The sequence below is a fragment of the Geotrypetes seraphini genome, chromosome 19 (assembly GCF_902459505.1).
Source record: "Geotrypetes seraphini chromosome 19, aGeoSer1.1, whole genome shotgun sequence".
Classification (NCBI taxonomy): Eukaryota; Metazoa; Chordata; class Amphibia; order Gymnophiona; family Dermophiidae; genus Geotrypetes; species Geotrypetes seraphini.
This window is the reverse complement of record NC_047102.1, coordinates 25204624-25221112: the sequence shown is the minus strand read 5'-3', so window position 1 is coordinate 25221112 and position 16489 is coordinate 25204624. Positions and strand designations below refer to the sequence as shown.

Below are 16489 nucleotides of genomic sequence, written 5' to 3'. Positions count from 1 at the left end.
GAATTTGCATGAGATCTATGTGCATGCACTGCTTTCAATGCATATTCATTGGTGAAATCCTGAAAACCCGACTGGATTGCGGCCCTCCAGGAGGGAGTTTGAGATCTCTGCTTTAGAGCTCTCTCATTCTAGACAACACACACCTCCACCCCCTACACAGGGATCTCCCATAACTCCTTCTAATATATTCCAGTGCTATGTATCAATGCTTCCAGCTGGAATCCGTCACTACTAATAAAGGTGCCTTAAACTTTGAAGGGCAGGCAGTCCAAAGTTTATATCACCACTAGATGGTGCCAAATCGTCACTGAAAGCTACCTCAGTAGTAGGTAAGAGACCCCCCTTCCCCTGTAAGTCTTCTATAAGGGTTAGTGACTGGGTTAAAAAGACCGTTCAGGGGGGATATCAGAAATTAGAGCCCGAGGTTTCTTTGTGGGCCAGATCTGAAAGTTAGAGGGTAAGGGGGTTCCCCTAGACTCATGGTCTTGGCTAATTAGTGACGAAAAACTAGAGCCTGTCACTAAGAATGCATTGCTCTTAGTGCTGCTTTTCTCCAGGCTGTTTCGGTAAGGCAGGTGCACTGTGCATAGCCCCTGGAAGCCAAATCTTTTTGACACGTGCCAATAGATTAGTAATCTGCTTTTATTTTGTAGTATATAGGCTTAGCTAGTTATTACAAGCGTGGGGATTACATGCAACCTGATCGTCAGGATTTTTAATCCGGCTGTTTACCCAAGAAACAAAAATGGATAAGCAAAAGAAGAAACGATTCTTTCACAGCACATCCAGAAGAATCTTTGCCTAATTAGTAATCCTGAACATGCCAGCGCTAGGGCCCGGGAAGTGAGCGCAGGATCGAAAGAGCGCGTAACACGCTTGCGCACCAGCGAGGTGTCCGGAGACCGGGCAGCCTAGAGACTGCTCCCCGCAGCAGTTTACTCTGACTGCAGCTCTCTCCATTATCTTGAGGTTACCCTGGATCGCCGCTTCCTCCAAATCCTACCCTAGCCTGTTGGTCGGAGCGCGAAGAAGTGGGCGGAGGAGCAAAGAGGAGCCCAGACTGAGAGGAGCGCCGGGAGCTGTCCTTTCAGCACCACGCCGGGAGCTGTCCTTTCAGCACCACACGTCCTGCGCAGCTGGTGCTGTCTCGCGTCTTCTAGCCCCGTCGTACACGTTGTCGTCCGGGCCGATGCAGAAGAAGCCAAACAAGCAACCGATTCCCCAACAACCGTGAGGTGAATACACAAAAAGGCGGAGAGGAGTCAAAAGGGATGTCAGAGCTGGGAGACGGCGCTGCGCTGTATTGTTCCCCTCCTCGTTCTCCTCTCCCCTCCCTCCACCCCCCCTCGCCGTTCTCCCCCCCTCCTCCCATTCGTCTTGCCCTGTTTTTTGGAGAACTGCTGAGGGATACGTGCAGAGCAGGAGTCTCGGGAGAGCCGCAGCGGTAGAGGGCACAGAGGAGACTGCCGGGCACGCTGGTTGGCGATGAACTGCGGATGACGGCAAAGCATCGAGCGGCCACCGAATCTGGCGATCCCCAGTACCCGGGGCTACAAGCAGGACTAGGTTGCTCTCTAGCACCCTTTCTAAGAAGCAGGAAGGAGGCTGACAGCGATGCCCTTGCAGGTCATTCTTTTATAGGGAAGAGTGAGACTTGAACTGCCGCCAAGACGCCGATGTGCCGCCCAGGGACCTTTGGGATGAGGGAACCTCATCCGCGACATGCCTAAGAGACGCGATGGGCCAAGGCGACGAGAATGATCGCATCGTGATAAACGTAGGCGGCACTCGGCATCAAACCTACCGCAGTACCCTGCGCACCCTGCCAGGGACTCGGCTGGCCTGGCTCGCCGACCCCGATGCGCACAGCCACTTCGACTACGACCCGAAGACGGAAGAGTTCTTCTTTGATCGCCACCCGGGCGTCTTCGCCCACATCCTGAACTACTACCGGACGGGCAAGCTGCACTGCCCGGCGGACGTATGCGGGCCTCTTTATGAGGAGGAGCTCGCCTTCTGGGGCATCGACGAGACCGATGTGGAGCCCTGTTGCTGGATGACTTACAGGCAGCACCGGGATGCCGAGGAGGCGCTGGACAGTTTTGGGGGGGGCCCGCCGGAAAGCAGCACCGACGACGGGGATGGAGATGGCACCGGAGATTCGGCGGATGGCGAGGAGGAACTGGAGATGACCAAACGGTTGGCTATGAGTGACTCGCCAGACGGCAAACCCGGGGGCTTCTGGAGGAGGTGGCAGCCCCGGATTTGGGCACTCTTTGAGGACCCTTACTCTTCCAGATATGCAAGGGTAAGCCCTATAAGCTGGTTACCACTAACAGTTCTTGAATATGATGTTGGGTAGAGTTATCTGGAGAGTGGCTAGAACTTGGATTTTTCTTCCTGAAAACTTCTCCTCTTCCGATCAATACATTCAGGCTATCGTAATCAAATAATAATAATCAAAGGCCTAGAACATGATTAATTTGTGTGTTAAAACCCAACAATGCGTTTTCAGAATTTAGACAACATTTCTTCTCAAATTTCCTACATTAATTTAGGAAAGCCCTTGACCACAAAGAGGATAAGTAAAAAAGGAAAATAGCTACAAATTTAGAAAGACGATGTATGAATGCTAAAATAATAATAATAATAATTTGAGGATAAATGCTAAGAGGCATATAGTGGAACCATCATGCAGGTAGAGTGATACAATTTTACTTATAGTACAGTATTTGTATAACATGTCTGTAAATTATTTTGCTCAAAATCAAAAGTGTATATATTAAGGACCTTTATCGACATCTGGATATAAGGGATGCAGAAATGATCAGAGGCTGATCTGTATATTGATCGAAGGAGGGTGGGAGGTTCAGTGAGGGAGGCTTGAGCTCAAGAAGCAAAACAGCCGAGATACCCAAGGACAGAGATAAAACGTTGCAAGACAGAATCAAGTACCTTTCAAGTTTTAATATCCTACTAAGAAGAAATATATAGAGAGAGTTTTCGTAAAATAGCATGTAACTTATAAAGAAATATTTCCTTCCGATCAAGTAAAGGTCTTGCTGGTGCAGCTTTCACCTTCACAACACTAAAGGGAATATGGAGGATGAGTCTACGTGCAACGGTTTCTAATTTAAAAAAAAAAAAATGGATGACACTTTATTCGTTTGGGGGTCTCTGAATAAAGTATTATCTTGCTTTTTGACATAAAACAAAAATGCTGCCAAAAAACGGCGCACTGTAAAGACATGCTCGTTTCGTAAAAGCAGCTGCTTTTTGGTACATACGTAGGTAATCATTAACATTTGCTGAAGAAGAGGGGCATTGCAGTGAATAATGATGGATTTGGGGGCATGCGGCTTGCGCAAACAATAAAATCGCATGTTCATTGCAGACGCAATCAGAGATGGGGGTTTTTGCAAGATGATCCTTGTTCTGCTGCCTTTGCTATAATGCTCTTTGCTGTAGTGCAATTTGTCAGTGCATTCATTCTCTTCAGTACACCCGTTTCATTCAGATCCTGGTTCCTTATACATCATAAAGATGTTGGGATCTAAACCGCATTATTTTATGTTTACAGAATATTCACGGCGTCGCATCTTAGGTACTTATGAAAAATCATGGCCATATGTTTACATCACCAAATGTAAGAATCTTTCATCAATTTTGTAAAAAATTATATATATATATATATATTGAGGACCTTTTTCTTCCAATGCTGTTTATCACCAGGATAGAAAAAGGCAGCTGTATAAAACTCAAGTAGGAGAATGCCCTGATATTGATCCATATTCTAATAAAATGTTATTATAAAAGCTGTAAGGGAGTCGGAAATGACTAGCTAATTAAAAGTAAATATCCTATCGATAGCCTTCTTACTGTATACATCTTGTGGTAAAGAAATCGATGCTAAAATAATGTACGCATGAGATTCAAAATGAAATCAACCTTGCCCTTGTGGGAATTGTAAACAATGCAACAATTTTCACTAAAGATGTGTCATTGTATGGCAAAAGGTGTTTTCAGAATAGTTCCAGGTCGAAGAGGGTGTTTTTTAAATGATTTAGGCTCTTGCACTTCTGAAACTGAAAGAATTTCTAACAGATTTTTGGAAGGAATCTAACAATTATGCTCAGTACTGATCTTGCTGTTTATTTGTTTGTTTGAAAAAAGAAAGATATCCCCTCAAAACTTGAAATCACAGAACAGTCAGTCCATCAACTTACTCGATTAGTTCAGCTATAAAGAGAGGAGGGAAGATATTTTCGATTTAGCTCTGCCTCTTTCAGTAGTAGCAGCTCAAGGCTAGTTACAGGTCTTACGATCTGTTTCTACCTGAGGGAATGAGGGTTAAGTGATTTGCCCAAGGTTATAATGAATGCCAGAGGGCTGTGAACCTGGCTTCCCACTGCTCTAACCATTGCTATTGAAGCAAAGTAGTTTGTAACTACCACAAATAAGGGCTATATTTACATTTTACCTTGTGTTAGCAAGTTGACTCCAACATCTGTCAATAAAAACAATTCATGTCGCATTTGTTCTATGCAGTAGAACACATCATTTTAATTAAACTGTTCTTCTTTGAATACTGGACATAAAAATTCTAGTAGTTGGAATGTAAAGACAGTGTCAGGTAGACTTCAACAATCTCTGTCCTGTACATACACGGGGCCGCTGTGTCAAGAAAAGTCTGGAATAACTTGTAGGGTTTCATGGCTTCACATCATTCTCTTCTTGGCTAGGCTATGAACTATTTAGTGGTCCATTGCATTTTATGATTAATTATATGCACATTATTCATTGTTGGTTTAATTATGAATTGATAATGAAGCTGACTGTTGGGCAGGTTGGATGGACCATCTACTACTAAGTGTGCCCTTGAGTGGGTTTATCCCGTGTGCTAAGGTCATTTTTGCCGCAGCCGTAAAATGACTGATTTTTCATTCTTTGTATTAATGGCCAAGTGCTAATGTTGCCATTAGTGCACGGCATTATTAAAAATGACCCTGCGAGAACTTATCACCACCCATTTTGTAGGCAGTAATGGCTCACGAGGTAAGCTTGCACTAACCAGTTAGCATACAGTAATATAGATACGCTGGCTGATTAGCCCAAGAATTCTCCTCCCCCCAAATTAGAAACATGTTCTAGTGCATGAATCAATGTGAGTTAAAATGGCATAGAGCTTGCCTGAGGGCATCCTGCAGTACACAATGATAAACAGTGTTAGGTTCAGATTAGCACCTAATGCAGCTTAGTAAAATGATGCCTACGTTAATAAAGACTATTACTTAATAGAAGTAATATAAAATTTTAAGATAGTCACAGTATCAGAAAATATTTTGCATTTTGTCTTAAGATTGCAACCAGTAATGAATGGTGGTCCTGTAAACTGTAAATCTTAGGTTAAGCTGGTTTGGTTTGGCTTTCTGCCCACCAGTTTCCCCCTGCTTAGTTTAGGCTTCAAGCTCAGTTGAAACCCAGGCTGGGATCAGGTGCCAAGTACCCAGGGGTTTTGATATCACCTTCCAGTTTCCTTTAGCCAGTCATTGCAGTGATTACCCTCAGCTGGAGACCATGCATCAACAGCTCCTTTGGGACCCCCTGCAATCACGGGTCCTACATATAGGCACTAGGGGCCAGATTCTATAAATGGTGCCTAGGTTAGGCACCCCTAATCATGGATGCTTATTAACACCTAACTTACCCTCCTCCCCCCCCCCTTTTTTTTTAAATAAAACCGTAGCGCGGTTTTTAGCACCAGCCGCGATGGTAACAGCTCTAACACTCATAGGAATTCTATGAGCATCAGAGCTGTTACCTCCATGGCTGGCACTAAAAGCTATGCTACGATTTGTAAAAGTCTGTGTGAAAATTTGTACAACCTGCGTGAAAGTTAATTTTTTTTTTTTTTTTTTAATTGGTTAAATGACATGGTAATTGACCACACCATTAAAAAACGATTAAAAAAAATATTTTAATTGATAATTGAACTTACGCACGGATATCCACACAGTGCCTAGCGAAGCCTAAGTTGGGGCACCCTCTGACACCTAACAATGCCTGCCTGAAAAGTAGGTGTGGCTAGGGGCAGAGAAAATGCATGGTTAACTTAGGCATCTGAGTTAGGCACCAGTAAATTAGTAAAACCTGGCTTAGGATGCCTAGGTCTGCATAGGCGCCAATAGGTGTGGTTCTATAAAGGACGCCTATCGGTTGATTGACAACTGCATGGACCAGTGCCTAAATATTAAACACTATTTATAGAATCTGGCCCTAGGTGTCACCACTGAACAATCACTATGGCTTGCTCGTGTGCCTCAGGAGCAGTCAGCCCACAAAATAGAAGGCCTGAGTTGGGAATCAATTCCTGTGGTATGGCAATGTCAACACTGCCCCTGAGCCACTGGGATGATGCTTTACGACAAACTTTAATGGAAATGCTGTATTAGGATTAGTTACAACAATAGATACTTTAAAATCTAAGAACAATGGCCTCTGCATCTGTCATTTCCAGTACTCTGTCAACCCTTGTCTTGTCCATTCAAGTTTTCTTATCAGGCAATATGCTATCTTCTTAGGGCTCCTTTTACAAAGGTGCGCTAGGGCCTTAACGCGCGGGATAAGCATGCGCTAAATTGTTTCACACGCTAGCCACTACTGCCACCTTTTGAGCAGGTGGTAGATTTTCGGCTAGCGTGCGCTAATCCGGTGCGTGCGTTAAAAACGCTGATATAATAATAACTTTTATTTTGTATACCGCCATACCTAGAGAGTTCTAGGCGGTTCACATCAGTTAAACAAAGTTACAAATGAAGAAGTCGTGGAAGTTAGGAAGTCAGTTAAACAGAAGTTACAAAGAAAGAAGTCAGTTAAAACAGAGTTAGCTGACCGGAAGTCAGTTTAAACAGAAGTTACAAACAATGAAGTCATTGGAGTTCGGAGAGTACAGTAGGTAGGGATTCCAGTACAAGGTGGTTGGGAAGGTGGTGGTGGAAGGTGTTAAGGGTTCTGTTCATTGAATAGGTGTGTTTTGAGTTGTTTTCTGAAGGCGAGGTAGGTGGGGGCCTCGAGTATAATTCGAGCTAGCCAAGGGTTAAGTTTGGCTGCCTGGAAGGAGAAAGTTTTGTCTAGGAACCTTTTGAAGTGACATGATTTTAGAGAGGGGAAGACGAACAAGTGAATTCTGCGGGAGTTCTTGTTGTTGTAATTTAAACTGAAGTGAGGGTTGAGGTAGCTTGGTGATATGCTGAATACTGTTTTGTAGCAGAAGCATGCAAACTTGAATAGGACTCTGGATTCAAGTGGCAGCCAGTGCAATTTGTGGTAGAAGGGGGTGATGTGTTCCCATTTATTCAGGCCAAAGATAAGGTGGACTGCGGTGTTCTGGATCAGTTTCAGTCTCTTGATGGTTTTCTTCGTGGAGCCCAGGTAGATGATGTTGCAGTAGTCTAGGATGCTGAGAATGAAGGTCTGAACTAATAGGCGAAAGGAGGTGTCGTCGAAGTATGTTTTTATGGTGCGGAGTTTCCAGAGTACCGAGATGCTTTTCTTAACTGTGAGGTCTGTGTGTTTTTCGAGGGACAGATGTTTGTCTAAGGTGACTCCCGAAATTTTTAAGGTTTGTTCTAGGGGAAAAACCAATCCATTCACTTGTATTGTGGCGTCTTTGAGTTTGTCGTTGGGGGTAGCTAGGAAGTATTTAGTTTTTTCGGAGTTTAATTTTAATCTGTAGGATAGCATCCAGAGTTAAAACGGAATTTAAATTATCTGTATTTCCAACATTTTTCAATGGCAAAAGAATTCAAGGACTTTTTAAATATATTGCACAGAATGCTGCACAGCAATAAGAAAACCCATCACCAATGAACATAAGAACATAAGAACATAAGCAGTGCCTCCGCCGGGTCAGACCATAGGTCCATCCTGCCCAGTAGTCCGCTCCTGCGCCGGCCCAAACAGGTCATGACCTGTCTAAATCACCAGAAGGGGCCCCCATGCCGCCTTGGTTTCCCTTCCTAGCCCTCCGGTCTTGCACATGCACGACCTGGGTTTCTATACTTATTTTCTGGTTAGCTTTCTCAATATCCCATGATCCCTTTATCCTTCAGGAATCCGTCCAGTCTCTGTTTGAATCCTTGTACCGTACTCTGCCTGATCACTTCCTCCGGTAGCGCATTCCAAGTGTCCACGACCCTTTGGGTGAAGAAAAACTTTCTTGCATTCGTTTTGAATCTATCTCCCTTCAGTTTCTCCGAATGCCCCCTCGTACCTGTTGTCCCTTTCAGCCTGAAGAATCTGAAGAAGCAATTCATTCTGCCGTTTTAAAACTTTGTATTGCAGTTGGGTAGTTCAAAGAGCCTCGTTTTGCCTTCTGAGTAATGTTCAGGCCATATCTTACTCAAGATGATTTACAGCAGATATAGCTTGACATAAACAGCAATAGTAAATATAAGAATTGCCATGCTGGGTCAGACAAAAGCCCATTTGGCCCAGTGTCCTGCTTCCAACAGTGGTCCAGCCATGCCACAAGTAGAGGTGGGCAGCGAGAACCTTTTCATTTCATGTTTTCTGTGCCATTTTTGGTAATATTCTTTTTATACAGTTTGGTGTGTGTGTGTGTGTGTGTGGGGAGGGGTTGCATATGCCATTCTCAAATAATAGTGTTGCATTCATTTGCAACTCGTCATATGATTTACGAGGGCCGATTGAAAAGCAACGAGACTGTTTTCTTTATTCATAATCAGATGACTCCAGGATCTGAACATTTTTCTTTTTCAAGGTAGCGTCCTTCACATTCGATACATTTTTTTTGCAGCATTTCAAAAACGATTCAAAGATGTGCAGTAGACTGTTTTGCGGCATCACTTTTAGCGCTGCGGCTGTGGTGTTTTTCACTTCATCATCTGAAGTGAACTTCTTTTCACGCAGTTACAGCATGCTCGCTGTAACATTTCAAGAGTTTCATTGCCGCTCTTTCCAAGTTTAACACAAAATTCAATCGCACACCTCTGGCGTACTCTCACAAACATGTCTTCCTCATCTGCCATGACGAAATGTATGAAGTTCTTCCTCTCGCTGTGACCCAACAATGAGGACTCCTGCAGTCCAACGGGTTCAGAAACATCTCTTGGGGGACTTTGTGTAAAGATTTCTGAAAGTATAGATCAGTGGTCTCCAATGACCGGCCTTGAAACAGTTGACCAAAATGCTCTTCAAATCCTATAAATGCATTAATTTCAATCTTGCCCACTTGATATAGTAACTGCCAACAATCTCTTAAGTGTGATACTCGGGTACCTCATTTATGGAATTTACTAAATAGTTAGAATGCACTAAGGGGAATAGTCATCAAGGGGCACTAATCACTTTAGTGTTCGCTAACCACGTTAGCATGCTCTAAACACTAAGATGCCCATCGGAATAAAATGGACATCTTAGTGTTAAGCATGCACTAACCAGCACATACTAAGGTCTCCTTTTACTAAGCTGCGCTAGTGGTTTTAGCGCCTGCTTAGTGCACGCTACAATGCCTCCATAGAGCTGGCATTACTTTTTCCGCATAGCGCGGGGGTTAGCATGCGCTAAAAACGCTACCACAGTTTAGTAAAAGGAGCCCTAAATTCATAAGAACATAAGAATAGCCTTACTGGGTCAGACCATCAAGCCCAGTAGCCTGTTCTCATGGTGGCCAAAACCCAAAGAGTGACAACATTCCATGCTACATTACAAGCACCCCTTGATGAATTCCCCTCTAAATCCTTTAGCCCATTGGGTTGCAGCAATGAAAAAAAGCAAACAAGATGCTAGGAATTATTAGGGAAGGGATAGTACTCCTTGATGAGACCTCACCTTATATTCAGTTCTGGTCACTGTATCTCAAAAAAGGTAAAGCAGATTTAGAAACCAATGCTAGGAAGTTCTTCTTCACCCAACGGGTGGTGGACACCTGGAACGCGCTTCCAGAGGGCGTGATAGGGCAGAGTACGGTATTGGAGTTCAAGAAGGAATTGGACAATTTTCTGAAGGAAAAGGGGATAGAAGGGTATAGATAGAGGGCTACTATACAGGTCCTGGACCTGATGGGCCGCCGCGTGAGCGGGCTGCTGGGCATGATGGACCTCTGGTCTGACCCAGCAGAGGCATGGCTTATGTTCTTATGTGTGTCCTCTCATATGAGGAAAAGCTAAAGAGGTTAGGACTTGTAAAAGAGATGGCTAAGGAGAGATATGATTTCGGTCTACAAAACCCCGAGTGGTGTAGAATGAGTAAAAGTGAGTTGATTTTTCACTCTTTTAAAAATGACAAAGACTAGGAAACACTCAATGAAGTTACATGTAAATGCCTTTAAAACAAATAGAAGGAAATATTTTTTCACTGATTGAATAGTCAAGTTCTGGAACTTATTGCCAGAGGATGTGGTAACATTGGGTTTAAGAAAGGTTTGGCCAAATTCCTGGAGGAAACGTCCATAGTTGCCTATTGAGACAGACGTGAGGGAAGACACTGCTTACCCTGGGACTGATAGCATGAATTGTTGCTATTTGGGATTCCAGAATTTTGCTACTCTGAGATTCTGCATGGAATCTTGCTACTCTTTGGGGTTCCGGAATGTTGCTACTATTTGGGTTTCTGTGAGGTACTTGTGGCCTGGATTGGTCACTGTGAACACAGGATACTGGCTAGATGGGAGACTATTGGTCTGATCCAGTATGGCTATTTTTATGGTCTCATATTCTTATGCCTTAAAGAACATAAGAACATAAGCAGTGCCTCCGCCGGGTCAGACCACAGGTCCATCCTGCCCAGCAGTCCACTCCCGCGGCGGCCCAAACAGGTCACGACCTGTCAGAATCACCAGAAGGGGCTCCCTTGCCACCTTGGCTTCCCATTTAAGTCCTGCCTTCCTATCGAAGCCCTAGCCCTCCGGTCTTTCACATGCACGACCTGGTTGGTTTTTACTCATTACCTGGTGTTACATCCCAGCACCTCTCTCAGTATCCCACGATCCCTTTATCCCTCAGGAATCCGTCCAATCCCTGTTTGAATCCCTGGATCGTACTCTGCCTGATCACTTCCTCCGGTAATGCATTCCAAGTGTCCACGACCCTCTGGGTGAAAAAAAACTTCCTTGCGTTTGTTTTGAACCTATCTCCCTTCAGTTTCTCAGAATGCCCCCTCGTATTAGCTGTCCCCTTCAGTCTGAAGAATCTGTCCCTATCCACCCTCTCTATGCCCCTCATGATCTTGAAGGTTTCTATCATATCTCCCCTGAGCCTCCTTTTCTCCAGAGAGAAGAGCCCCAGCCTATCCAGCCTCTCGGCGTATGGGCAGTGTTCCAGCCCTCTTACCATTCTCGTTGCTCTCCTTTGGACTCTTTCAAGTACCGCCATGTCCTTCTTGAGGTGCGGCGACCAATACTGAACGCAGTATTCCAGATGTGGGCGCACCATCGCTCGATACAGTGGCATGATGACTTCCTGTGTTCTGGTTGTTATGCCCTTCTTTATGATGCCCAGCATCCTGTTGGCTTTTTTCGAGGCTGCCGCGCACTGTGCAGATGGCTTCAGTGATGCATCCACCAGCACACCCAAGTCTCTCTCGAGTCTGCTGTCTCCCAACAATACCCCCCCAATTTGTAGCTGAACAACGGGTTCTTTTTCCCTATATGCATGACCTTGCATTTGTCCACGTTGAAGCGCATTTGCCATTTGTTTGCCCAGTCTTCCAGCTTGTCCAGGTCCCTTTGCAGGTCCTCACACTCCTCCCTGGTCCTAACTCTGCCGCACAGTTTGGTATCGTCTGCGAATTTTATAACCTCACACTTTACCTCCCTTTCCAGGTCATTGATGAATATATTAAAGAGTAACGGCCCCAGCACCGATCCCTGTGGCACACCGCTCGTGACTCCCCGCCAGTCAGAATATTGACCCTTTACTCCGACCCTCTGCAGTCTACCTGACAACCAGTGCTTGATCCATCTGTGCACATCCCCTCCCACCCCGTGGCTCCACAGCTTCTTAAGTAGCCTTTCATGTGGCACCTTGTCGAAAGCCTTTTGAAAATCGAGGTAAATGATGTCTATGGGCTCCTCATTGTCCACCCGACTGCTTATTCCCTCAAAGAAGTACAGAAGGTTCGTTAGGCATGATCTTCCCTTGCAGAATCCGTGCTGGCTTGTTCTCAGTAGGCCATTCCTCTCGATGTGCTCGCAAATGCCGTCCTTGATCATAGCTTCCACCATCTTCCCTATAATTGAAGTCAGGCTCACCGGCCTGTAGTTCCCGGGGTCACCCCTCGATCCCTTCTTGAAGATAGGTGTGACATTTGCCACTTTCCAGTCCTCTGGTACCTCACCAGTTTTCAAGGATAGGTTGCAAACATGTTGGATTGTGCCCGCTATTTCCTGTCTTAGTTCCTTCAGAACCTTTGGGTGGATCCCGTCCGGGCCCGGTGATTTGCCACATTTTAATCTGTCTATCTGTTTGAGGACATCCTCCTTACTTACCTCTATGTGCTCTAATTTTTCAGCCTGTTCCCCACTCATGAGCTCCTCTGAGTCTTAGTAAAAGGATACCTTAGCGATCAAAGGGTCTCCAAGCTGCCAGCAAGAATGATAGGTAGGGATGTGCATTTTCATATCTTTTTTGTTACTTTATTTTTTAATTACAAATTTATACATATTAGAAGTAATAAGAAGGAAATAAGACAATCTTCAGTAAAGGAGTATGCCACATCACAGAAGGTTCACACTTGAATCAGGTACAAAAAAAATTACAAATTAATTAATATAAGTACAACTGCCATAAATGAAAGAGAAAAGGAAATCAAATTTATATCAAGCAATAACTGATTGCTTAATAAAAAAGATTCCAAGTGATCAGAATCAAGAAAAACATGACTGGAACCCTGAAAGGAAATGCATCAACATCTACAGCTCAATTTATAATACAATGAATCGCAGTAATCTAAGTATGATGATATGTCAGACTTATTGTCTGCCTATGAAATAGACTGCAACTGGTACAAAACATGGCTGCCCGTCTTATATTTAGAAAGACTAGATTTGAACATGTGTCCCCTCTCCTCAGAGAGCTCCATTGGCTCCCAGTCCTGAAGAGAATATATTTAAAAAATTCTTGTTTTGTTTTTGCAACTTTACAAAGTTGTATAAATATCAGAAGAATTTGTCTCACATTTGTGTTTTTTCTCTTGTAAATTAGATCATAGACAATCTCGGAAATTTATTTTGAAGTTTCCCTCTTTTAAGACAATCTGCCTCAAGAAGATTCTTGAACTGTCCTTTTCTTTTAAGGCTGCTTTGATGTGGAATGTTCTTCCAGTTGAGATTAGAAACTTTGCTCTTAAATAGGGCCCCTTTTACAAAGACACAGTAGCGATTCTCCCACGGCAAATGCACTGCAGTTTTGTTTCTCCGAAATCGTAAGACTTTCTACTGTGGAAAATCCTTAACTGAATATTTAGCTCCTTACAACTAATACTTTTTAGTGTGTACTCTGTTAACTTTATAAACCACTTTGGTACCTTTTGATTGGGTAGAACCAATAGAATATAATAGCATGTTCATGTTTTTTCATTTTAATGTGTGGTGTAATTAAAACAGAACATGCTAGCATGCAATAGTGCACACTGATATTCCTTAGTATGCGCTGTTTTGTATTAATTTATGCTAATTTGTTTAGGACACTAATCAAATAGCTGACACTAAAACAAAACAACATGAAAAAATACAAAATAGAGAACACACACATGCAAAAGAATTTAAAAAAATGGAATGAAACAAAATGAGGGGCATTTGCGATAGGACATCCAAGTCAAAATTGGAATATCCTGTTCATAATGTCCAAAAAATCCGTCCATCTCACAGCCATTTTCAAACAAGAAATACTTTGATTGTTGCCGTTTTCTGGGTCTCGCCACGTCTGTGTAGGTAGAACCGATGTTTAAGTCACAGCATGAGGGCTGAAATGTCGGTTCTACCTACACACTGTCTGATAGTTTTGTCGCTGTCCCCACCACATTCTTGTAAGCTCTGCCTTAACCACACAAGTCTCGAACACTTATGATTTTAACGTGTTTGAGGCTTGTGCAGATGAGGACGGAGGACAAGAACTTGCGGGGACGGGACAATGAGTTTCCGTGGGGATGGGGAAAAATTTCTCCCTGTGTCATTCTCTAATCCAAATCATAAGCCTACCCTAGTCCTGCCCAAACCAGACCACCTTCAGATTTAGATGCACTGCAGACAACCACCGTAAAAATCCGTCTAGAACAGTATATCGCAAACTGTGTGTCGCGGCACTATTCCGGGTGTGCCATGAGACACTGGCAAGGAGGAGAGGTGCTACTTACAGAATGTGCCTCTCGCAGAGAGAGGTACGTCCTAAAGGCATTAAGCCAGCAGCGGTGCCTCACCTCCTCGCTATCACCTCTCCTCCTCCAACAACCCTCCCCCCCCCATCGGCTTAGTAATAGCAAACTATATTCATGTGCAGATGTCGATATGATGACATCACGGATGCGCATGATGTCATTGTATCGACGTCTGTACATTTCAGATGCCCTCCAGCTGCGGCACTGAGTTTAATGTGCCTTGGCTTCAGAAAATTTGCAGGACACTGGTCTAGAAAATTAGGTTTGAAAATACACTTCTCCCTCTGTATTCGTGGTTTCCATATCTGCGGTTTCACTTATTTGCGATTTTTTCGGCCGCTGACTCCGCCCCCCCAAATGACATCACTAAAGTTTTTTCTTTTTACTGTACAGTACCGATAAAAAAGTTTATCACTTACCATTACTGTACTGTAACTCTGAAAATCGCTGCTTCCATGCTTTCTCCCACAAATTCGCTGCTTTCATGTTTCCCAATGTGCACTGAAAAAAACGCTGCTTCCCAGCATCCCTAGAGAGAAAGGCTTCTTCCCAGCATCCATGAAATCGCTGGTTGGCTGCCCAGAAATCGCTGGTTGGCTGCCCTGAAATCGCTGGTTGCCTCTCCTTCAGGAACAGATCAGATCAGGTCTCCCACCATGGCTACAAAGCACAAGAGTTCATGTGATACCGATAGTGCTCCCAAAAGGGAAAAAAAAGTGAAAACCTTACAAGAAAAGGTAGAATTATTGGATATGCTTCAGAGACTAAAGTCATCCTCCGCTGTTGCTCAACATTATGGCATAAATGATCAACCGGCACTCAGCGCAAAAAGATGCTTGATAATCTTCTGGTGACACAAGCAGCAAAACTTAACCACTCCATCTCCAACCTGTTGACGGCAACGGGTGACTTCAAAACTTTTCGAAAAGAAATCAAAACCCTACTTTTCAAAAAATTTATCCAGATATCTTAACTCAACCCTTCCCCCTCCTCCTAGATAAATTCTCCCCCAAAACCTCCACTTAAATAATCTCTTCCTCCCCAAAACACCAACCAAGTATTCAGATCCCTGAAATGTTACGTAATCTTATTTGTACTCTAACTGTAATCTATGTGTTATATCACACAGTAACGTACAGTCAATTTAATATCCAATTTGCAAGTTCTTCCAGAATTAATCCAGGTACTTCTCCTCCCTTGTAACCAAAAAAACCCAAAACTGTTGTAACTTCACTGGAAATGTCCAGTTAGCTCTTTTGTAATCCGCCTTGAACTGCAAGGTATAGGCGGAATAGAAGTCCCTAATGTAATGTAATGTAACAGTTAGGTATATAAAAAAAAAAAGAAAAACAAATCCGTGAAGCTGTTGCGGCAGCGGCACCAGCAGCTGTGAAGACATTACATGTTGTGCGAGATGCCAATCTCTCTCGTACAGAAGCTGCAACATTTCTGTGGGTGCAGGATTGCTACAAAAAGAGAATCCCGGTAGACTCTGTGATGATAAGAGCAAAGGCTAAGTCTTTATATGAAAACCTGAAGAACAGAGAAGGTGAAATGTCACAATCCACCGACTTTCTGGCCAGTAAAGGGTGGCTTGATAAATTCCGTCACAGGTATGGCCTGTGAATTGTGAGAGTGACAGGAGAATTCCCTTCTACCTTTAAGGCAATTATTGAAGAGAAGGGATATGAACCTGAGCAAGCATTCAATGCCGATGAAAATGCCACAGAGGACTTTCATTTGCAAAGAGGATAAGCGAGCACAGGGTTTCAAACTTGAAAGTGATAGATTAACCATGCTCCTTTGTACAAATGCAGTAGGCCATATGATAAAGCCAACCCTGATTTATAAAGCCGCAAACTCCCGAGCCTTGAAGGGAAAAGACAAGTTCCAGTTGCCTGTTTACTGGATGAGCAACAAGAAGGCTTGGACAACCAGAATGGTTTCATCATTGTTTTGTGCCAGAAGTAAGAAAATACCTGGCCAATAAAATAATTAAATTTAAGGTTCTGTTGGTATTGGACAATGCCCCTGGCCACCCAGACACACGAGTTCCACATTGATGGTGTTGAGATCGTCTACTTGCCCCCAAACA

General features: G+C 43.7%; 1 protein-coding gene across 4 annotated transcripts in view; it reads left to right on the top strand.

The window, feature by feature from the left end:
- The first annotated feature begins 1726 nt into the window (after positions 1–1726).
- The window catches only part of KCNC1 (potassium voltage-gated channel subfamily C member 1), a 229017-nt gene continuing 214254 nt past the window's right edge, over positions 1727–16489 (top strand). For 3 of the 4 annotated variants that reach the window (XM_033927951.1, XM_033927949.1, XM_033927952.1), the window contains exon 1: positions 1739–2308. In XM_033927951.1, the coding sequence (XP_033783842.1) occupies positions 1739–2308 (570 nt within the window). Of the gene's footprint in view, positions 2309–16489 lie in introns of all 4 variants that reach the window. The other variant, XM_033927953.1, reaches the window with a different exon arrangement.